Genomic DNA, 24,803 nt, shown 5'->3' on the forward strand with positions numbered 1-24,803 from the left:
AATCAGAGGAAGCATTGATATGTTTCATCACTACTGCTACTACTGTGGTTAGGAAGCAGAGATGCCTCGGCCACTTCAGTAGCTCCGTTTTGAAAACAACAATTTGTCAACTCCTTGTTTGTGCTGAATCGAAGGAATTGCTCAGACGAGGAAAGTATATAATTACAGTTGATCGCTGAAGCTTGCCCTTACAAGATTTTTTTTAATAAAAGCTGAAATGTCTGCATTTCAACTCATCACAGGGTTAATGTGAGAAGCAATCCACCACTTTTGCAAAAACTGACGAGCCAAAACTTTTCATTGAGCGCTCAAAACTCATTTTGTTTGAGGGGGGAGTGCAGGAGGAAGTTTCTCCAGGCTGCAGGGATTTTGGAGCCATTGAAAAATGAATTAAGGGGAAGAAGGTTTAAATAATTCAAACAAAATCCTTGGGCTTGAGTGGAGGCCTATAGTCTGCAAACACACAAAGAGAGCGGTTCCCCTCTGATTAGCCTGACTTGGACCTGACCAGCACCTTAATTCACACCGTGGATCGAAGTGGTCAATACTTTGGCATGGGGGGGGGGGGGGAGGGGGGATCATCTGTGTGTAGAGAAGTTGTATGTACAAGCTCAGTTTTAAGCCACAGAGAGAAGAGAGAAGCTAAATCATGCATGTGCTAACGTTAATTGGCTGTGTACTATTCACTGATGTGGGACTGAGAGACAGGGGGAGGAGAAGAGGCGAGGATGGGGGGGGGGATGTTCAGAGATGAGGTGTGTGTGTGTCTGTGTGTCTGTGTGTCTGTGTGTGTGGCCTAGATGAACCTCCTGAATTCTGACTGCAGCTTTGGACCTCCCTGGAAGGGAAGATGGAAAAATGAAAGAGGGAAATAAAACACAGACCGGGAGTAACCGAAGGACCTAAAAGCAACTGATTTCCTTTTCTCTCATTGATTGTTTTTATTGTGGAGTCTGTGTGATTCAACATTGGGTATCAAAAGGATTTCAGTGGATTTTGTGGGGAAACGAAGCAAGAGCATGCACCACAGGAAACTAAACCCAGAGAAAACTGATTGGAGCTGGAATATCAACAGATACATTGGTTTTATCAGATGCAAGGGAAATCTATATACTGCGTATTCCCCCTTCAGAGGGACTGACACAGCTTCACTGAGAAGAAGAGGGGAACAAAGAGACTTGATGGTATCCACTATAGGAGGACATGCATCAGAAACAAATGGGAAACATGGAATGGATATTACTCTAGCTAACATCATATATGTGTTCAAACTTACCTCCCTAAACAATTACACTATATGGACAAAAGTATTGGGCCAGTCCTCTTAATCATTGAATTCAGGTGTATAAAATGAAGCACCTAGCCATGCAGTCTGCCTTTACAAAAGTGTGAAAGAATGGCTCGTTCTAAAGAGCTCACTGAACGTGGTTCTGTAATAGGATGCCACCGTTGCAACAAGTCAGTTTGTGAAATTCCTTCTCCTAGATTTTCCACGATCAACTGTAAGTGCTATTATTGCAAAGTGGAAACGTTTAGGAGGCACAGCAACTCAGCCACGAAGTGGCAGACCACGTGAAGTTACAGAGCGGATCGCGGAGTGCTGAGGCGCAGAGTGCGTACAAGTCACCAATGCTCTGCTGACTCAATAACTGCCAAACCAGCTCCGGCATTAATATCAGCACCAAACTCTTAATGCTTCATCTTACCATCTCAAGTCATTTTGGACAATTCTATGCTTCCAACTTTGTGGAAACAATTTAGGGAAGAACCTTTTCTGTTCCAGCAGGACTGTGCCCCAGTGCACAAAGGTCCATAAAGGCATGGTTGGATGAGTTTGGTGTGGAAGAACTTGACTGGCCCGCACAGAGCTCTGACCTCAACCCCATTGAACCTTTGGGATGAACTAGAACGGAGATTGTGAGCCAGGCTCTCTCGTCCAACATGAATGGGCAAAAATCCGTTGGGATAACAGCATTCCTGCCAAAGATAAGGATTAACGAGTGTATTAAATAAGGCTGGATCTGTAATTGGTTTGACGACCAGTATTGGGAAATGTTAGGGTAATGGGATCACAGAGTAGTGTGAACGGATTACAATTTGATATTTAGTGATTACGTTAGTTACTCTTAGCAGTAATGTTTCATTACTTTGACATGTTTGAGGGTCAGCTTGTTTTACACAGGGACTGGAGGTGTGGGTTTTGTTCACAGTTCGAAGATGACCGGTTAAGGATGCCGAGATGATCCAAAGATTTAGAAGGTCTTTTGTGCCCGCAGCTCTGAATATTTTGAATTACATGATTTGTGTTCTTCACATACATTATTAGGTTTTGTTTCATATGTATGTTTATACAATTGTACAATTTTAAGGTTTCATTTTGTGTTTGTTGGCTGTTTTGTGGATGGCTGCATCTCTAATGTCATCTTGGAATATGTTTTTAATTGTCCTTCTTCTTGCCAACCTGTGTCCTTCTTGTTATTTGTCACTGTGCATGCACAACCAAATTAGTTTACCTTCTGGAGACTAAGTAAGTTAACAAAAGAGGTTGGATGCAACTAATAACATTTACTCAAGCACAGAGTTTTTATTTTTGGAAAATGGCTGTAATTACTTGTTACTTTTACATTCAAAACATGAGTTTATCTACTTATCTTATCTTATTTAGTTTATCTACTCGTATAAAAGATATATAATTTGCTGGAGTACAACCCAACAGTACAATTAAATTGTCAGGTTTAGCACCAGCAGGACCAACAATAAAATCCAGTATTTGTTACACTTTTTAACACGCAGAAATAATTGAATCCTTACGATGATCGCCTTTTATGCTTGATAGAAAAGATATATCTTTGTATTTATCCCATAGTTAACACTAGTAAAAATGTAGTTAAAAATATTCTTTTTCCCTTTTTATGTTTCAAAAGTTATTATTTGAGGGCTTTTCCACCACTGTCTGCTTATTAGAGAAAGATAAAGAAGAATATGAAAGTGTACATAAACCAACACAGCAATCAAAAGCAGTGGAGAAATACACAAACAGTGCAGCTTCCATCAAAAGGCTTAACTCTTTGTTTTATTGGGGTCACTCTCCAGGGTTCGTACTGGGCCATAGACACCAATCCTAAAGAAGACACCGTACCCAGCAGGCCAAAGAAGAGGCCGCGCTCTGGAGAAAGGGTAAGTACTTTATCCAACCTTAAAAACTCTTTCTTTTCACACTAGAGCTCGTTGTTTTAAAAAACGTATAATGTGGCTCAGTTGGTATTCAGCTGACATTTCAACAGAAATCTTCAAAGTAAGTAAAGATTTAAAACTCTTGTTATGCGAAGTTGTTAATCTGACCTTCCTTTGTTAGTTTACAATTTCTTAAATTATTCCTTTACATCAGTTCAAGATCACTGTCATCAAAGTGGCAAATGATGTAGCAGTGTGAGCAGAGAAACGTGAGAAAAAGCTGCTCCGGTCACCAGAGATGCTCCACAAATGTTTGTGTGGGAACAAAATTGAAATCAAATAAAGTTTTGTTATCATTTGATCACACAGGCAGGGCAGAATGCATGTATAGTGCAACATTAATAAATAACACTATATCCACAAACTATATATACAACACAACACTGAGTCCGCATACTTAAGATGTGTGCAGGGCAAGTGAATAGTAAAAAGAGTAGTTATTTAGGAGTCTAGTTAAGAGACATCCAAGAGATGCCAGGATACACCAGCAGGCAAACAAGATGCTATAAAAGCAAAAACCTAAAGAGTCCACAGCCAAGCTATCGGCTCTGTGTGGCGTGATGACACATTTTGGCTATTGTTTTTGCACATGGTGCTTCTGCATCACTGTTAAAAACAAAACAAAAAAGGTCTTGGATTATGTGTTATATCTGTGATACCAAGTGAAAAGCCACGAGGAACAACATTAAATCTACAGCTACATGGTCGGCTCCCTGACTGTGGTGCATATAAATCTCTCCTGCTGCATGTTGTGCTTGTTTGAAGGATGTCTATCAGTCTGATTGTCTATCATACCAGAAAACGATTTGGTCAGAATTAGAATAGGATTGTGTAATTATCACTCTGTAAAGCCACACAAATAGCAAGACCTCAATTACATCAGAAACCTTTTTCCTTGGCTGGTTTGAGCAGGCCGGGTTATCCTCGACACCAGATTTGCTTTGTGCCTGCAGATTGATATTGACCCGCTTATTACTGGACCTCTCCCTCTGGAGAAAGCTAGAAAATGTGCCTGTGTCTGATAGAGAAAACTCATCTCCAGCACATGTGCCTCTTTCTATGTACCACGTGCCGTAAGAGAACCAGTTAAACAAGGTCATGATCTTATATTGTATATACATGTTAAACACGTGGCTCCAGGATTTTCAGTTTTAACGATCCCACAGAAACGGCAGGAACAAGCTACAGAATAGATGTGAGAACACAGAAGTAGGAATGAAAATTTGTTTCGGGAGATTGATTGACAGTGGTCGAGGCTATAAATATTTGTAACCCTGCATCAACACAGCAGAATGCGGCTTCAATCAGCAACCTGAGGATCTGAATACCAAAGCAGTGCGATCCATCATGTATTGCAGGTCTTGAATCACCTCTGTCTGCTTCTGTTGTTTCGCTCTGACTGTCTCTGTCTGATACAGAGCGAGCTACAGCTATGGCTGGGCGATATGGCCAAAACTTCCTATCCCAATATGTCAATATATCAGGAAATTCACTAAATAAATAAAAAGTCTCGCCTTTATGAAATAACCACATCGTAAAGTCGATTTTTGTTCTGTATGAATTAAATACTTGAAAAGTACTGAGTATTTTCTCATTTAATTAAGAACTTAATTGCAAAATGTAAAAACAAAACTGCAAAAATATTTAACATCAACCTTTCTGACAAGTTTGAGTTAGTGTGTGCTTGTTATTATTCATTTAGACGACGTAAGCGTGCATCTCGATACAATACGAATCCATTAAAAGATGATAAACGATCATATTGAATTATCGCCCAGCCTTAGCTACAGCTGATTGGCTCATAACTAGTGTTGGTTTGAAGACTGAACTTTCACCTGCAAACCAAACAGATTCATTACATCATTTTAAAAACACTCAACAGATGAAATTCTCTTTGCCCATCACCTCAGCTGCACTTAAATGAACCAATAACTCGCCTCCATGCCTGACAAGAGCACACATGCTATGTATCCTGATTGTGTAGAAAAGATAAGCAGACTGGTTTAATGGGATGCATGACATTTTTGTAATGGAAAAATGAACATTTGTTTTGAGACTCAAGACAGACATGTTTGATAAATGTTGGAAGAGATGGATTGAGTTTATAAACCCATAGTGAACTGATTTCAGGTAAACAGCACCAGGTGTGTTGTAACCACCCTGGTGCTTTGATACTCAAAGACTTTAGTTTGTTTCGTTTGTTTGATTTGTATTGTCATGTTTTGTTTGGTTTAAAAAAAAAAAAGAGCGTAGTGAGCTTAGTTCCTGTTTACTTTTTATTTTTAAAAATAATAATTTTTAAATGCTGCCGTTTAGCAGCACACCAAGACTTTGATGGAATAAAGTTCCTCTAAAATGTTAAAGCAGATCCAGGCATAATATTATTTGACCTGCAGAGTTGTCAGGATCACATGCTCTGCAGAAAGTGCTGCAGACATAATATAAACAGAACATATAAAACTGTAATTCTGTGATGTTATGATAAGTATTAATAACTCATTATCATCCGGTATCAACGCCAGGCTTCAGGCAGCATGACAACCGTTGCTTCAGCCAAGGTTAAGCAACTATTTGAGTTTTAATTCCAGTACGCGGGTATCGTTCTGCTTGTTATTGCATACCATGGATCTTTGTATCTAGCTGCTGACCCACTGAGGTTTTCCTGAATGTACACCTAACTATGTGTTTTGTTGCATTCAAAACCTGCAGAGTCTTTCATCATGGTGCAGCACAGCTGGTCATCTCTTCTTCTTTTCTCATCCTGTGTCTCTGTCACTGTTTGTGTATCTTGATCATTATCTTTCTGTGCGGCTGTTTGTCTGCCACTCTTCCCTCCGTCTCTCCCTCTCTGCCTGAAATGCTGCTTTAGCCGCCTTCTTCTCTCGAGGGAACTCAGGCAGGCGTGGAGCGGCAAAGTGCACAATCACAGTTGCTCATTGGAAGAAGATTTGAGGTAAAAGAGAGAAGAAGGGGGGGGGGGGGGTAAGAAGGGGGAAACAATACAAAGAAGAGTGAAAGAAAGGAGAAAAAAAGAGAAAGACAGCAAGGTAGAGAGAGCAGAGAGGGAAAATCATGGGGGAGGAAGGGAAACAGTAAGAGGAGTAAGATGGAGAGGAAGGAGGAGGAAGGGTAAGCTAGGCTTGTGTTCCACTTAATTACCACTGAAGGCCCCGGGGCTGCCGTTAGACATATTTTCTTCACCAATTTCTTTTTTTTTTTATTACAAACATTAATTAATTCAGAGCCTTGTCATCTCGTCTTACATGGATGGGCCCTTCGACCCCTTTTCTTACGCCTCACTTGCAGTGCTGGCAGACACACTGTGGGCTGTCACATGGGCTAAGGAGAAACAGGGAGGTTTTAAGTGCTAAGATTTATAGCAGTGTTACTGTCTATAAAAAAAATTAAATAAAAACGGTGGGCTAAATATGCCGTTCTGTTTTCATTGGGGTTTTGTTGCACCTAGGCTACACAGTCAAAGTCTTTAAAGTCTCCTGATGACAGCGGCTGTGCTATTGAAAAGATTTGAAGTTGGCAGCGAGGCTAAACGTCGGCTGCATAAATGCATTGTACAAATGTGTAGACATGCAGTGTACACTTAGTTTAGTAGCTGCGTCTCCGGTGCCCTCAGCATAATCACTCTCTTTCATTTCCTGTATGCCTCTCTGTCTGCCAGTCCGTCACCACTCAATTATCTCTACCTATTCTTCCTTTTCTCTACCCTTCTTCCACCAGCCTTCCTCACTCCTCTTTTCACCTCTCCGTTGTCTTCTTTTCAAGTGCCTCCACCAGGGAACCAACAACCCGTTTCACTGGGAGTTTATCATAAATTAAAGATTGCATTGTTACCAACCAATCCTCTTACTGTAAGCAGTTTGGGAAAGCAGGGAAGCTGCCTTGAACCCTGAAAGGAGTCAGACATGGAGAAAAATATTGTCCTCATTTCATTTTATTTTTTTCACTTTGTGGCCTTCAAATTTAGCCCCTCATCGATCTTTGAAAAGTTCCTCATATCCCCACACTCGGTTAACCTTACTTTAGCTCTTTATGAGAACAGCAGAAAATGGCCTGCTGCTGAATACATTTAAGACTTGAATAATGCATGAGGATGGGTTGATTTCTTATCAAGTGCAAGTGATGTGTCCACTTTTCAGGCTGTTTAAGTGTCCGGCAATTTAAATGAAGTGCGCCTCGACTAGTTCACAAAGTTGGAGCCTGGGGCATGACGCTGATTCAGCAGGCTAAGTACAGAATCATGAACTTGCAGCGTTCATAACCTTTTTTCACATTTCATTTCCCTCCTCATTGTTAATGTCACTGAACTCTGAATATTACTAATCAGTGAAGAGTTTTTAAAAAATAATTCTGCATTAATTAAAGAAAAAGTAATTGTACACCTATTCAGATTGTCTGAAATATTACATACTCTACTATACATCGCTCACCTTTTAGCGTTATTCACACCTGTGCTTTTCTACTCTGACATGTCAAAATGTCTTCTGGGAAAAAGACCTATTGCTGGTAATCCACTGGAGGCATAGATTATTTTGGTGTCTCCATTCACGTATTCCGTCCTTTGTCCTCTACTTTCAGGCATCAACTCCTTACAGCCTGGAGTCAGAGTCTCTGAGGATGGACTGCATTATGTCGGGAGGGACGTCCCCCACTCTGGCCATCAATGCTATAACCAACAAGGTATGACACCAGCTACTCAGCAGTTGTTAGTAAAAACTAAATATGGTTGGGTGGGTGGATATTGGTAGGGTACCTTTCACAGTTGTATTCATTAGAATAATGCAGCTGTCCTATGCTTGTATGCACTTTAATTTCCAATAAATGCTGCAAACAAATATATGGTGGGTTTAATGGAAAACCAATACAACGTTAAAAAAAACATTGTCAACTTTAAATTGGGTTGATCCCAAAGTGGAACATGCCCACTGGTTCACTGTGTAGGAAAGGTTAATCACTTTGGTTTTGCCGTATTAGTTCATATTTTCATGGAAGTAGTAACAATTTAGCCACTCGCATATTACTGGTTGACTTAGATTAACTAACTACCATTAAGTATGAGATGCTGATATCTACTTGTCCTATTATGCTTCAGGATGCACTAACATTACATACAGGCTCAGAAAGATGCTACTTAGTGACCTATTAGGTCTAATGAATATTCATTTCTCAATGATGTGTAATGCTTATTTTAACAAAGGAATTAGTCCAGAAGATGTGGTCATTTGTACTTGCAGCTGAGAAGAATGTGTCAAGGTTTGTTGCGGCTATAAGTAATACTAACTGGACGTACTTGACGGAAAGCTTCAGCAAAGGGAGTCTCTGTTTTTCTCTTTCACCATCAGTAGCTGTTTTACAGCTCCTCACTTTCACACACAACCATACGCAATGACACACACACACACACACACACGCTGCCTATAAAGCTGAACTGGGTGTGTCCGTGTGTATGAGGGTCAGGGGTTAAGCGGCGACTGGGACCTCTGACGCCTGTCTGATCTTCCACACACACACACACACACGCACACACACACACACACACAATGACAATGTGTGGTACGTGACCTCTTCGTCTGACCCCGACCAAAGATAAAATGTGTCCCGCAGCAGCAGCTCACGTAACTGTTGCGTGTTTGGTCTGGACGTGATGTGAGGTCTGGACGTGCTTATTCCCATTTTCCATTCTGCTCTGTTCACACATCTTGACTCATACTTCTCAGAATTTGTCGATATACTTCACCAGCGTAAAGTTCTTACACACATATGTATTCACTTACTGACAATTTTATAACCAATGTATTATCACTTATCCACTAAAAATAGTAAGCACTTCATGGTTCCTGTTTTTTGAATGTGAAACTGCTGCGGTTTGAAAAAAAGTGAAATATCTCTTCAGAGTTTTGGCTACTTATAGGTATATAGACTTAACATTAATCTAAAAGGTCATTCATAGATAAAAGATTAATATAAAAACAGAAGATCATCTAAATAATTGCTATTTTAGCCAAACTGACCACTGCAGTGGGATAAGTGACCTACATGCTATGTTACAGTAGTTGGTACCATCAGATTTTGCATTATTATACTTTGAACAATGCTGTTGATGACATTATTGAGCGACTCTGTAAATTTCCAATTGTATTAGATCCACGGACGTAAAGAGTATTACAAATATGTCAACAGAAAGCAAGAGCTGAGCTTAATTAACAGCCAGTAAATCAGCATCAAGCGACTATTGTTCTCCCCAGTTCATTTACCTTATGCATGTGAGTTTGCACTAATTCTGTTTGACTCAGAGGGAAACTGAAACTTGACTCGTCTTAGTCATCACTATACATTTTTGAACAAATGATTCAGAGGAGGGAGAGGGAGACCTTGATGGTAATGATGCTGGTGCCAACGTCAATGATATCCACCCACATCCAGACAGGTGGCGTCCTGCAGGCACAGCAGTGCATCAGTGCTTCAATAACACATTTTCTCACTAATATTCTGTTTGCATTGGAGAGTGCCTGTGCTTCTGAAAAAGACATTCCTATAATATACAATACATATACATAGATACAAGAGCTTAGAACAGAAAATATTTTCCTTGAGAGAGATTGTCATAGTCATTAATTACATTCAGAGATGGTAATGCTCTGCTAAGTCTAAAAAAAACACACATTTGTAGAGACATCATGAGAAGTTTGGTCATTATCAGATTTTCCTTTTCGTTTCTAATGCATGGATATAAACTACAGTTCTTGTAAACCACGCAATTATTTCTCTGTTTTTGCAGTAACACAGCAAGAAGAATTACAGGTTCACCAAGATGTCACAAAACACCAAAACAGAACATTTTCAGGATTAACACTTAAAACGACTGACTTTGGAAAACACTTCTCCTTCATAGAGAGGTAGAGCACTGCCCCAGAGGGCCTTTACTGTTGTCTCACCCGAAGGCTATAATTTCACATTTCACACATTTGTCTATACAATTAAATGTAGCCTGGAGGTAACGCTGGCGCGTTGCTTCACAATTACTGACAGTCAAACAAAACAAGAGAAACATGATTCAACATAATCCTGCGGCATTTCTTTTAAAAGCTTTGTGATTCGTCACCACAAGATAATATACAGTACACTTCCTCTGAAGCGCAATTCGTGTCTCCATCGGTGCCAAACTCTGAGACAATAAAGTCATTCCTGAAGTTACCCAGTGGTTTCTGGGTCACGACATTTAATCAAAATCACCATGTTCATGAAAGAAAAAAAAGTCATTAGTTTAGGTTCTGTGCTGTTTTTGCAGAAGCAAGACTAATTTGCATATAGCAGCACTTTAATTTCCATATTTCCTCATGAGTTGTCTCATAAGTTAATGGTGCGTGTGTAACTTCTTGAGGTGGACCGTGTTCACTTCAGACTGGCTTTGAGTCTGCAAGTGCACAAAATGAGGGAGAGTGACAAAGTGGGAAAGGAGGAGAAATAAAATCATGAATCACTGCCTGTGAAAGAGTGTATTTTTTGCATCGCCTCAACATTGTGGCCAATGAATTGCCTTAATGTTGCATTAAAATGGGTCCTGTGTGTGTGCGTGTGTAGGTAGCACTATTCAACCCCGAGGCAGAAGGCAGTGAAAGTCCAGGGAGTCTGGGCAGCCTGAGCAACAGTCTTTCAGAGCAGAGCTTGGCGTCCGTCAACCTCAACAACCTGAACACCGGCATCAGCAGCGGCAGCAACGTACACGGCTACACACCAGTAAGACCTTTTCTTTATTCTGGGCGTCAGTAAAGTGATTTCTGCTGGAGGATTTCTCTTTTCTTAAGTCCGTCTGCACAAGGACGCGAGCCACTACAAACTCTTGTTTGAGAACACTTCAGCAGGGTCGGCACTTTCTTCCACTTTCTTTTCCTCCTGAATCTCAAACTGGCACATTTTAGCCAGCATTTGAACTGATTTTTTTTTTATTATATGCTCCTTCACTTGATTCTGACATAATTCAGTAACTGGTCCAGACACTCTGCTGGTACAGAAGGTGTCTGCTGCACCCTTAGCAGACTGAGGAGGTGATAACCCCTGACTCGACGCTGGATCTACAGCACGCTGCCCAAACTCTCATTTGCTGTTTCATGCTCATACTTTGCAACAAATATATTTTCAGTTGCCTTTTGCAGAGCACATTCGGTGTGCTCAGACATCCTCATTATTACGTTAGTAAATTATCAGTACAGTTTAGCAGATGGCATGAACAGACACATTCTTCAGACGCAAAAATCATACATTTCAGATGTGCTGTCAACTAAATGATTTAAAGATATTTTAGCTTAATAGCCCATTTTATTGCTGTTGTTTCTCTTTGACACGCGGAGTCAAACAGCAGCCAAAAGCACAATTTCACCCTGTTTCCCATATAGATAATTAATTTGGGCTCCTCAAACAAAAGCCATAAAGATTTTTGTTACAACTGCATTTCATTGTGCCACCTTGTGTTGCATAATAACAATAAAAGATCCTTGAATAATATCTTCTTCTCTGAGGTGTGGAACTGCAAAAGTGCAGATTCTTTGAAAACTCTGTTGCTTGTTGAATATTGCATTCATATGCACAGACATATGCATTATTTAGCTTGTGAATTGAATTCTTGTTTTTCAGCCGACTATCAATACCGTTTGCAGCCCCTCACTCCCCTCAGGGTCGACTGGCACAAATTCATTCTAAACCTTTGGGAAATGCTGCTTTGCTTTGATAGAAGTGCCTGTATCGTGCAAACATAGAACAGCAGGAAACATCAGAGTCATCCCTTTTTATTGACAGTTCACCTTTATCGTATCTTATGCATACAAATTAGGCCTGACCACGCCAGTATTATAGAATTTGAGACAAAGAGGCAAAACTGTATACAATTAAAAGCAGATTAATTCTGTTAGTCAGCAATTAAACACTTAGATTGTCCTTTATCTGTGACATTTACCACACACACACTCACAGTGAGGTCTATTTAAATCAAGTCCGTCCCATGTCTCCTGTTATAGTGCCTACGGTCTTGGCCGGGGTAAAGTACACTTTTTCCATCTTATTTGGCTGAAATCAAAAGTTGCCTCAACGACCTCAGTTGTTCAGTCAGTCTGTCGAGTGCAGAGCACGATCTTTCAGGAAACTAGAGGCCAGACTCTTTACTCCTCTTTGATCAACACTTTGTATGTCGAAAACTTGTTTTTGCATTTTCATATTTTTTTTTGTGGTCCACGGGGGACAAATCCTAATGTTTTGGTGTCCCCATGACATTTTATGTCGTGCCTCCATTTGTACACAAGAAACACCAAAATGTAAAGGACAGTTGGACATTTACCTTTTTTTAGCTTTTTAACATTTATACTCTCCAGAGGATGAACCTTTCTATTTTGGACACTCTTTTAGCTTTCCTCTTTCAGTCATTTAATTTAATTAATTCCACTTGACTATATTCATGTTCCCAGAGGATAAACCTTTAGGTGCAGAATGGTGCTTGAAATGCTCCTATTTATAGTCCTATCTCCTTTTTTCTTTCTTTTATTCCTTATAATCTGATGCTGCTGCAGCAGCTTGATTTTCCCATTATGGCCGTTAAAAGTTCCATTCAGTCTTATCTAATTATAGACTTTTGATAGACTTGTGGTGCATTTGACATGTTTGTCCAAGTGTTTGTTTCTGTCCCTTTTTTAAGCCAAATATAACATTTTAAAGGCCAGTCTCAGCCCTAAACATTTGGTCCAAAATTACAGGAGCGTTGAAAAATCCCAACTCTTCATTATTTTTCCCTTGTAACAGCTGCTCACCTTTTTACCATCAATCACTTTCCCCCACTCACCTCCCACCTGCATTAGCAAAGGTCAGTGCAATCTCATCTCGTTAACCTCTCATTTCTAGAGGCCATCTTTTGTTTTCCTCCTCCCAGCATCACCTCTTCCACCCTCCCCCGCCCTCCTCCTCCATCGCTTCAGACCTCATCTGCGGTCTGGTCCGGGGGGATCAGGGTTAGTTCTGCCTCATTACCTGACGCAGGTGAAACCCCCCCCTAACTGACGTGATTACTGGTGCTATCGCTGGCAGAGATCTCAAAGACACCCAGAAAGTTGAAAGGAGAGGCAGCCATTACTGGGTGGAGGTAGATGTGTGGGGGATGTGTCATGCTAAGTTGGCTTATATTTGCGGAGGCACACTGATCACAGCAAATTGCTTGTGTTTGCTGGGTGGATGGTGAGGAAGATGACAGCTGGGATGAGATGATTGAGGGTAGAGGATGACAGGCTGTATTCACAATATGAGATGGAAAATTGAAGCCGTGGATTTTGTTTTTGTGTGTTCGTATGAAAAGAAACGAGTGCAAGCTCTTTTAATTGCATAAAATTGAATTTGGTATAATCATCATAGTGACTAAAAATAAATGATTTGTAGAAAGAACTAATGGAAAAAAATTAATTTGAATGGCAGAATTGGAAAATAAATTACATTTCTTGAAACTTAATGTGATAATTATTGAATGTTACTTTTTATTTATTTTATAATGCCACTCTTCCAAATTAAATTTCAGCTACTAGAAACACTATGCTGCCCCGTGTATTGACTGACAGGTAGTAGCCCACTCCAATGCTTAGAGGCCTCACGGACTTACCAAAACCCTGCACAGTGGGTTATAATACTGCGAGTCAACATTTTATAAATTGAATTAATTTACACTATTTACAATACTTTATAATATATGTATATATATATATATTTAATTGAGCCTCAATGTAGTTACGGAAGTTGTTATAGTCACATGTTCTTTATGCTATCCAATCCTACTGTATATGTCCTTGTTCAGTCTCAACACTAGGCAGTCCATATAAACATTTGCCGCTCATTAAATCTGCATACCAAGCTGCCGCACTGCTACCTGCCTTCAGCAATTTCACTCCTTTCACCACCACAGCCTCCTCCTATATTAGCATTTAGGTGTTTCTCTGGTATTTTAGATACATGCTCATGGCATTAAATGGTGTATATCTCAGACTTTTTCACTTCTTTTATCCTTGATTGTATTTTCTATGCTTCCCAACGTCTGTGCGTTTAACTATTGCCTGCCCACTGAGTAAAGATGAAAATGTGCCTTTCTGGCTAACTCTGGTATATTTTCAGATATGCACTGTCCCCGTCAAATAAAGTAATAAACTAAAATTAAACTAAACTCTGCCAAGCTAATGTGTGTATCACTGTTGCAATTAATCATGGAAACCTTAAATTGAGCGTCACGACTGAACAGTGACCTAGCAGGAATGTTCAATTTAACCTTTACCTTTTCGCTGGACGACCCCGTGTTTCCATTATACCAGCGCAGCGGCCTTATCGGTCTCATTGAAATGAACGGGGAGTGTTTTTTGATGTAGTGCTGATGTTGGTCTGACCGCAGCCTCTACACTTTCAGCTGCAATGTGAATTCAGCCTTTGAAGCATTTTTCTAAAACCAATACCTTCATTGATTTCCGCTGTTTGTCTTTTTGTACCTCTCACAGTCTGTCTGTCTGTTCTCTCTCCTCTCTGTCTGTCTTGAAGGTGAGCAGCCACTCAGAGCCTTCCTCCCAGTCCCTGAGCCTCCAGCAGCCCGCCCAGCCGCTGCCGCCTCCCCCTCCTCCCCCACAGCCCCAGTACGGTTTGCCCGTCTCGGAGTCGCGGGACAAGCAGCTCTGCTTCTCTGACTTCGAGGACCTCAGCGCTTCTTTCCGCAGTCTTTACAAGTGTGTCTTTGAGCAGTCCTTCTCACAGCAAGGTGGGTGTCGACCCTCATCGTGTATGTGGATTAGTGTGTATCTGTTCTTGTGTGCCTGTCCAACATCTTAATTGACACATGTGCTTGCAGAAAAAAGAAAACTTGTAAACCTTTATGTCAGGCTTCATGCACATAATTAACTGTCAAGCTTAAGCTCCTAATGAAATAGAAAGAATTTAACATTGCTTTCATAGTCGTAAAAGCATTCCAGTATTAACCTCCATCATACTGTACTCCTACTCTATTGTATTTTAATAAACAAGCAATCTGTTGTTCCGCATATCTGCATTTTACGGCTCGCTCAGTCAAATGAGTAAAGGCAATTAAGAGGAAGATTCAACAGAAGGAGAAAAAAACTGGAAACATCTGCAGTCGAGCAGAGCAAAGGGTTCTGCAGCTTTGATAGCAGCTAATTAGATCGGTTTTAAAGTTTGTGAAGCATCTTGCTAATTGCTTCCTGAAGCTTTCAGGTCACCAGGCCTCCTTCCACTTCGACCCCCCACCATCCTCCACCACCCTCTTATCACCTTCCCTCTCCCGCTCTCTTCTCCACGCACACATCCACGTACGTTCAGTAACCGAGGAGATTGATGCGCTCTGCTGAGCTCCGTAACCGCTGCCTGTGTTCACCATCTGACAAGGTCCCCTTCAATCTGTGGTCAGGGGTGCACTCGCAGAAAATATAAGACAATGAGAAAATGAGTTGGTAAATAAATATATAAAATAAAGAAATATATGACTCCCTTAAGTGTGAAGCTTGGCAGGAAACCGTGTCAGCAGTCCTTGTATTTGAGACAGCAGAGCTCATCTTCTCCACACACCAAACTGTAAGCGACTCGGGTCAATCTTCATCCTCAGAAATTGAAGGTCAAACAATAGAAAGCGGGCTGTAAATACAATTGCAACTCATTTTTACAATCCATCTTCAACCATAGTCTTTTTGCCCTTTTCTCACATTAAAATCAACTTTATTTGTCCCTGTAAGACGTGACAACTCTCACAACACCCATACAACGCACTACATTAGGAAAGAAAAACAAGGTGGAAATCAACTGTAAATAAATCAACACATAAAACAATGGCTATGAAACATTTTCCAGAAAGCATTGAAACCTACACAAGGCAGAGGGGATGAAAGAATCCAAATAAAACATACTTTTAAAAGCAGGTAAAGCATAACCAAAGCCTGAAGGCAGACTCGGTGCGCTCATGGATTTCATTTTGATTTGTTGGTCAGAAAAAGAAAAACTCTAGTCCCTCTGTTTCACTTTGCTGATCTCTGAAGAGATCTTACTGTTTACGTATTCTTTGTCTTTCAGTGATAAGACTGTGCACTCTCTGCTGGTCACACTTACTGATCCTCTCTGTCTTTATAGCCAACCTTACTTGTGAGAATCATTTACATTTAACTCATCTTACAATATGATATTTACATTTTGTATACCCTTTGTGAGCATGGCCCAACTCTTCTTGTCCATCTTGTTACGAATAGTTTATCTATTTTAGTTTGTTTGTTTTTGTTTTGTGTCAGTTGTTCTTGTTGTCTTGTTGGTGTCCTCACATGATGCTATGTTTTTTTTCTTGCAGGTTTGATGGGTATGCCCGGCGATTCCAGCCAGCAGGCCCGGACCGCCTGCTCCTACCAGCACTCACCTGGTGCGGGAAACGGCGTCGGCCACCTCCACCAACACAACCACGGTCAGGCGTCGCACCACCCTCACCACCCGCAGCAGCACCTCTCCCCTCACTCCACCCACAGCCAGCACCAGGCGCACGCTCAGCATGGCCAGCACCAACAGCACCCTGCTCATTCCCAGCAGCACCCGTCTCTCTCCCACCAGAGTCACACTGGACAGACCTGCCCCACAACAGGTGAGACGCAGTTTCCTGTTCGAAGGTGTCTATGTGTAGGAGTTGAACAGTTCTGATTTAGGTGACACCTACTGGTAGTGTACGTATGGAAAAATAAAGACACTGGATGCAGTTGAATATGTTTTATTCTTAGGAAGGTTCCTAACTGAGTGAAATGACCCGGAAGTTTCTAAGTGGCAGCCATGATGAGAGCTGGTTGAATTCTCTAAATGCTAAGGAAAGGTGCTTCAATACTTCCTTTTCTTACCTCCTTTAGCATAGGGAACACTGGACCATCCTTTACCAAAAGAAAAGGAGATAATGTCGTCGTACAATTCCTTGCGGCAGGAACTTTTCAAGCACCGCACCATTTAGCCGTAAATAACAAATAATACACTATTTAGTGAAAACATCGTTGGACAGGAATCCTTACTTGAATTGTACAGCATCGATTTTGTCAGTGTACTCATTTCTATGTTATAAATACATTTGCTTAAAAAACAACAATATCCGTAGCCTAGTGTAAGTGCAGTTGGATTATTTTAGCACTGCGGCTTTATTTTCCGAAGTCCTTATCAATTTCTATATTACATCTCTGCGTGGTTGGGAAAAGATATGGGACGTAATTGTTTTTGACTAGTGGACTGCAGCCACTCACAAGAAAAACATGCCATTACAATCATTTGAAAGGCGCTATAATCACATAAACGTTCTATACATAAAGTATTCTTTAGCAACATGGGAGACCGCTAACGTGTAATCACAAGAAGGAGATATTCTGATGGCTATACAGTCTCCCAGGTGGGAGTGTCCTCAAACTGGTGCCAAAACGGCTCCAAAGTTACCGTCACTGGCAGTTAAACGTAAATAAAATCCAACATCAACACTGCACTACGCTATGTCTCTACTCTGCTGCAAACCTTTTTACTAATTATTCTCAAGGAACCCACAGAGCGTACGATAGAGTTTCCTGTTTCATATATATTGATGCACCAAACAATGATTCTTCTTCTCCTGACTCCCAAAGCCACATTGGTGTAAATACAATACACCTAATAAATCCGAATGGGCTTGTCTCTGCACAGACTCGTTGCATTTATATTATACTCTTTCCTCTGTAAGGTCCCAGAGCATTGGATATTATGAGGCTGGGCTGATACAGACAGGCATCTCCAAAGCTTCACTGAGGCTTTTCCTGCTCACGTTCCCAGTTTTTTTCTTCTATTTTTTTCTTCCCTTTGTGTCTCTGCAACAGGCCAAAAAAAAGGGACTCTTCAGACATTATTTATCTAGGTTAGTATTCCCCTCAATCAAGCAGAGGATGAATGAAAACAATCCTTCTGTCTTTGATCCACAGCCTCAGAATGTATTGTTGTTTTGTTTGTGGCGGTGAAGGCGGTGAAAAGCATCTTCCTTTTTCTTTTTCAAAAGCATGGCTGTGGCTGGAATCTTTTTCTATGTGAACTTATACCACCTTGTGGTTGACTACAGAACTTTACTGAGACAAATCTTGCTTTTTAATCTGGATCCGTTCACCTGATTCAGATCATTTTACACATTGATCAGACTCAGCTTGTTATGCTACTATTTATTTTAGTGTTGAAACAATCAGCACATTTGAGGACTGATTAATCGTTTAATTAATTTATCAAGAAAAAGGTCAAATATAGATCCAGTTTCTCAAATGTGAGAATTTGAGTTTTTTTCCCCTGTTTTATATAATTGTAAAACATAAAATAATTGTAAATCGAATATCTTTGAGTTTGTACTGTTAGTTAGACAAAACTATTTCAGATGTCACCTTGGGCTCTGGGAAACTTCCAAACGACTGAACGATGAATCAAAACGATTATCTACAGCTTAACTGATAATGAAAATTATTATTAGTTTCAGCCCTAATTTATTTCACTTTATCTTTCATCCAGAGATTTGACAACATCTTTAAACATGTGTGTGTGTGTGTGTATGCGTGTGTGTGTGTGTGTGCTCTCTCCCAGGCATGTCATCAGACTGGTACCCCAACCTGGACTGGCTGAAGGAGAGCTGCCGCATTGCTACCAGTTACAACTGGGCTGACGTAGACCTCTCCCCATTTCAAGGTAACACACACACACACACACACACACACACACACACACACACACAGAGTCCGGGTACCATCAGTGTAAACAGCATTTGAAATGAGCATTGATAAAGCTGTATACTGCCGTCTGTTTCGACACAGTGAAAATTGATAAAATGCTTATTATGCCGATCAGTTCCTTTGATTAAACCATTATGATTCCACTCTGTGTTTTCATATGCACTCGTCCTTGAGGCACAATATTATAACATCCAGTGTGGTAATAGTACTGGCCTAATAAAAGTCATTATCCTGCATCTGAGAGGTTGCCCTCTCTGTTTCTCTCCCTCTCTACCACACACTGTCCCCCTCCCTCCCAATTGTATGATGTAAATAATCCAATCAGGCCCCGGCTCAGTAACAGCCTCTTATCACGGTCAGCGCACAAAGCCGACAACATCCACACACGATGAATGACGGCGGCTGGTCTTACAACACACAGAGCCGGCTGCCTCTCCCTCTCTCTCTCTTTCTCCTCCTGCGGCGCTTGACCTGCCTCACATCGTTGTAATGCCATCCTCCGCCGTCTCTGGCTCACCTCCAGAGAGCAGGGACTCTCGTCTCTGTCGCCGCCAAAGACAAGCCAAATTAATTTGATTTTGGGTAATATCAGACGGCAGGCTGTGAATAGAAGCTTAGGTGGGTCTTTGTTTGAAAAAAAGGAGGCGTTACAGGTTCAGGGTCTCGTTATACGTCGCCAAATGTGAACAGGCATGTTGTCAGGAGATTGATAAAAGTGGAACAACAGTGACAGTAAATCCATAGTGGGCTTTTTACCTTGGATTTGACTTGCAATGCATCGTACATTTAATTTATTTTTGCATTTGTTGGATGTTAATTATGTATGATTTTCTGATTTGGATATGAAGTTTTTCCTCTAAGGTCCTTTGAGTGTTCGTCTTAAACTAGTCATTTCATACAAGCATGGACTGTAGCATTGTTAGTAGGATGTAAAGGAAATATAACCGTCAATGCAAGATATGATTCAAGATGGAATAATTCATTCATGAATCAGTGCGTACTTTATTTTCTTACTACAACAGTGATCATGTAAGCCTGATATTTCATCAAATCTTTTATCCCCACACATATTTGATTCTCCCAACATTAACCTTGTAAATCCTAGAAACCTGTTCACACTCAGAGAACATTCATTTATATTATAGTTCAGAGAAAGCAGATACAGTAAATGATACACAAGACATCTATCATTTTAGATTTGGTGAGACTGGGAACTTGTTAAACAGTAAATAAAGTTCAAGGTTTTATCTAAAGTGGAAGACGATGCGTCGTATGTGGAACATCCAGGTCCATCTTTGCCTCCTCTGTCTGTCCACCAGGTCTGAAGGAGAGCATGCGGCAGGCTGAGCTCAACAACTGGTCGCTGGACGCCGCCCAGATGGCCGACCTGTGTTCCTCCATTAACCAGTTCTTCACGGCCACGGGGGTCATCCCTCCGCAGGGCGCCGCCCACCCACAACCTCAGGTCCAACACCCGACACCACCTGGAGCACCGCAGCACCCGGCTCAGCCACACGGGGCCATGCACCCAAAGGCCAGCCAGCACAATCAGCACGGGCAACATAACCAACACAGCCAACACATCAGCACGGGTCTGTATGCAGAGCAGTGTTTTCCACTCATTTATGACTTTATCTCACTTGTTCCTCCGGCTGTCAGATTAATGTAGTAAAGCAATACAATATTTCTCTCTGAAATTTAGTGGAAGAAAGTTAGAACATCTCCTAAAATTCAAATACTTTACCATTATCTTAAAATGAGGTATTCAGAGTCTTGCTCTGCAACATTTCTGCACTTGCTGCTGTGACGGGAGCTGAATTACAATCTCTCTCTCCTCACTGGGCCATTGTTTGTCCATTATAGATTTACAAGAGAATTATAGATGTTGTCAGCTTCATGGCAACCGGAGAAAAGATATGAAGACGAAGGAATATTTTCACCAGCGGGAGATCCAGTACATTCTGTAGGATTTCTCAAGCTTAGCATAATATGCCAGTAAAACTGCGTGTGCACTCGATGGCAGCTCGTGTTCTGCAAAGACTCATAGGCATGTGTGGAAGTCGGGATACTAATCTGACAGTTAGTCATTGCCCTTTTGTCTGTTTTCCCACAGGGAACATGTACATAGACTCGAGACAGAGCATTTCCTCTCTGATGGGCCCCCCAGGATACCCCCACATGCCTCCCATGAGCAACACGGCTCCCACCATGACAGGTGACTCCTCCATCGCTCTCTTAACAGGTCAGGACTGTAAAAGCAGAGTATATGTGTGTATGCAGGTTCTTAGCCATTCAAGTGTGCCTGTGTTTGTCTGTATCAGAATTTGGTCCGTAGACGGTACAATATCGGTATTTGATAATAATAATAATAATAATAATAATAATAATAATAATAACAATAATAATAATAACAATAATAAGTAGCATTAAAATGTGACTGTGTGGAACAGTATCTTTTAGTCTTTAATATGTAAAATATCCCCATAAAAATGTCATTTGATCGATTGTAATGGCGACGTATCACCTTTGCGCAAGCATCAATGTTGTGATTGTCTGACAAAAACTCTCACAAATGATCTTTTAATCCAGTTTTAGGCCACATTTTAACAATACACTGTTTAGATCTTGGTTGTTTTTCACTATATGTTTTAACCAGATGAAGGATTTTAGTCATCAGCCTTCTGGATCATAACATTTCAGAGAAACAAGCTTAGCAAATGTTAGCGCCAGCCGAACAGCATTTGAGAAACACATTTGTAGTGTGGAACTGCTTTTCTTTCTCAGGGTTTTACCGGTTTTAGTCACCGGGTTCATTTGCTTTGGAGAGAAGTGTGACCTTGGATAATTCAGCTTCTGGTAAAAACCTCCTGAACTTCGGGATCTTAAGTTATCAGAGAAACAAGCTGATCGAACGTTAGGTGTTAGCTCGTAGCCCCTCCATCATAAGTCCGCCGAACTGCGTCGGACAAACACTGATTTTTAATGTGAAACTGCTTTATTAAGTTTGAACAATGAAGTAATCCTAACCATGACAAGCTGACAAACTCCAATGATCCCACTGTACTTCCCAAAGTCATCGTGTAATAAATGAAGGCTTCTGCTCTCCTTCCATGTTCAGGTCACCTCAGCCAGCTGAGCCAGCAGCAGCAACACAGGCTGCCTCTGGGACACTTCCAGGTGAGACGCATGCTCGCTGCAGACGACATCCAGGACGACTTTGACTGGGACTCCATTGTCTAAACTGAGTCGTTGGTGGAGCCGAGGGATGGAGAGAGAGAGAGAGACATGTGATGACAGGTGAGGTATGGAACTAGCCGACCTCCTTTCACCTACGTGAAAAAAACGGTAGACAATCCAACAGAAAAAAAACAAACGGAAAGTATTTTTTCTGATCTTACTGGCCTTTTTTCCCTGATACAAGTGGATGTTGAGTATAAAGACAATCATTAATAAAAAAAGAAAAAAAGACACTTACACGGGATTGGACCAAACCGAGATGTAAACACACGTCTGAAGCTCTCTGTCTCATGTTGTGTCCCCAACAGAGTTACAAGTCGCCAAAGTGTCGTCAAATCGTCTGTGAATTGTTTTCTTTTTGTTTTCTTAAATATGTTGTGTTTCCTGCTACAACTTGTGTCCCACGTCTGCAAAACTTCAGCTCATCTGCCTGAAATGAATAGAAACCTCGTCTTCTCCAAACTCCCTGCAGAAAAATCATCATTCAACATTTTCCTCCTTTCCTCCTCGTAACATCTCTTGGCTCACTCTAACGCTGGGCATCTGCACTGCTGTGTCTCTTTACATCTACCGTTAGAAGCAGGACTTATGAAGAAGAAAGTAAAGATGCACCTGTTCAACTTCAATCAGCAGTGGTTGAGTGAAGCACCACCTGGTGGTTAAAACAGGCACCATTTTAAATTCCTTTGCCTAAAAAAAGGTCTATGCACCACAATCTGTTCTTACTTACTTTGTTTTATCATTTTAAATGCTGTTATTGTGTGTGCGCAACAGTCCACGGTGCCATGTTCTCAGGGTGTTACATTCACACACATTGTCAGACCAACACTAAGCCATTTACATCTCCGTATGTGAGGTTACTGCGTGTTGTTCCGTGCTCACTTCCTGTTGGCGGAGTTTAAGATTTTCATTTGTCAGATTATAAGCTAACTGATTAAAAAAATACTGTGGAATAAGCTTTTCAGTAGCTCAAACAGTCACTCATTAAAAATGACTTGGACCTTCTTCTTTTTAACAATAATTCATAGTTTTCTGAGATTTAATTCAGTTTTATAATTTTGGGAAAGTGCACATCAATTATGAGCAGGCGGAGATGTTCGGACGTGATTTCAAGATGCCTCATTTAGGAGACGACGAGCAGTTTTTTGCACAACATCAAACTTGATAGCATCTAGTGAACGAGAGAAATAAAAGAAAACCGTGAACATTTTATTTCTTTGTTTCAAAAGACATTTAAAAAAATAGATCCACAAAAGGGAGCAAAGACTAAACAAAAGTTTCAAATGCTCAACTTTTCTTACTGTGATGTTTAATTTTGTCTGTGTGTACAAGTGTGTATAGTCCTCTCTGATTTCCTTTAGCATACAGCTCAAAAGAGACACATAAGAAACAAGTGATTTGTTTGTATTAAGTGGGTACAAAGTAAAATGTGGGACCTTAAAGTGCTCTTTCGTTTGGAAGATCTCAGTGATTGTTCGAATGGTCTAAACAAGGTCTCATTGTAAAGAAAAAAAAAAGAAAAATACTCTTTATTATTGCCATTAAATGCTGTATTACAGTGACCAGCATATATATATATATATATATATATTGTACGTTTGCGTGTTGTTGTCCATGTAAATAACAGTATGTTACTCCTATGTTTGCCCTTGAAAAACACAGACTGAAAAGAGAAAACCGCAAAAGGAGAGAAAGTATTTTGTTATTTGTCTATCAGGAGACACAAGTATGTACATATCTTCATTATATTGTAAATAAGTGATAAGAAAAAAAATTGGCATTGCCGTTTTGTGTGTTCTGTGTATGGCAGTTCAACAGTTAAAATCTGTCTCAGTGTTTATTATTAAAATGTCATTGACCATTTTTACTGCGCTAACCTCACATCTGCTGTCATTATTTCATCAGCTGTCGCCGTGTTTGTATGAACAGAACACTTTAAAGGATCCTGCACAAGTTGCTCCGGTGCTTTTAATTATAATTATTCAGGTAAAAGTAAAAGAACAGAGAGAACCTTAGTTCTTGGTTTAATTGAGATAACTTCTCTCGTAGCTTGTTGTCCAACAGGTGTCAGCCTAGTGCCAAGCAACAGTTTGTTTTCCCTCCATCGCATGTAAACTCAGCAGACCACCCATGCTTGTCGGTGTGAAAGTCACACAATGTTCTAACTGTATTTACGGTTTCTTTTCATGAGGAAAACCTGTTTAAAAAGCCACTTGCTCTTGCTACTGTCTGTCAGCAGCAGATGTGCGCTGACTTTTCTTTGTGAGAACAATGATTTAAAAGACAAATGCAGTTGCACTACAGACGTTGTTTGCTTTTCAACAAGTAGATACTGTAATAGGTAGCATCTAGTTAAGCTGTGTTCTGTTGCAGACACTTTCTTGGCGCTTAACGCTATGATTAAGGATTATTTGAGACCGCTCAAAGCTCTGTTTACATCTCGCTCCATTCATTCAGAAAGTATTTCAAAAGCCTGTTGCTTCAGCTTTCTAATTATATGAGCTACACAGTTATAATTTAAAGAGCCTGTCTTGTCTTGATAAATAAGTCGACAATCTA

General features: G+C 40.6%; 1 protein-coding gene across 3 annotated transcripts in view; it reads left to right on the forward strand.

The window, feature by feature from the left end:
- Positions 1–24,125, forward strand: part of LOC115011347 (forkhead box protein J3-like) — a 48,670-nt gene extending 24,545 nt beyond the window's left edge. The window contains exons 5-13 of one of the 3 annotated variants that reach the window (XM_029436475.1): positions 3,094–3,177; positions 7,828–7,929; positions 10,831–10,986; positions 14,800–15,013; positions 16,601–16,885; positions 18,862–18,963; positions 20,327–20,599; positions 21,121–21,249; positions 22,126–24,125. In XM_029436475.1, the coding sequence (XP_029292335.1) occupies positions 3,094–3,177; positions 7,828–7,929; positions 10,831–10,986; positions 14,800–15,013; positions 16,601–16,885; positions 18,862–18,963; positions 20,327–20,599; positions 21,121–21,249; positions 22,126–22,247 (1,467 nt within the window). In that variant the 3' untranslated portion in view covers positions 22,248–24,125. The remainder of the gene's footprint in view (positions 1–3,093; positions 3,178–7,827; positions 7,930–10,830; positions 10,987–14,799; positions 15,014–16,600; positions 16,886–18,861; positions 18,964–20,326; positions 20,600–21,120; positions 21,250–22,125) is intronic. The other 2 variants (XM_029436477.1, XM_029436476.1) reach the window with 2 other exon arrangements.
- The last annotated feature ends 678 nt before the right edge of the window (positions 24,126–24,803 follow it).

The sequence above is a fragment of the Cottoperca gobio genome, chromosome 7 (genome assembly GCF_900634415.1).
Source record: "Cottoperca gobio chromosome 7, fCotGob3.1, whole genome shotgun sequence".
Classification (NCBI taxonomy): Eukaryota; Metazoa; Chordata; class Actinopteri; order Perciformes; family Bovichtidae; genus Cottoperca; species Cottoperca gobio.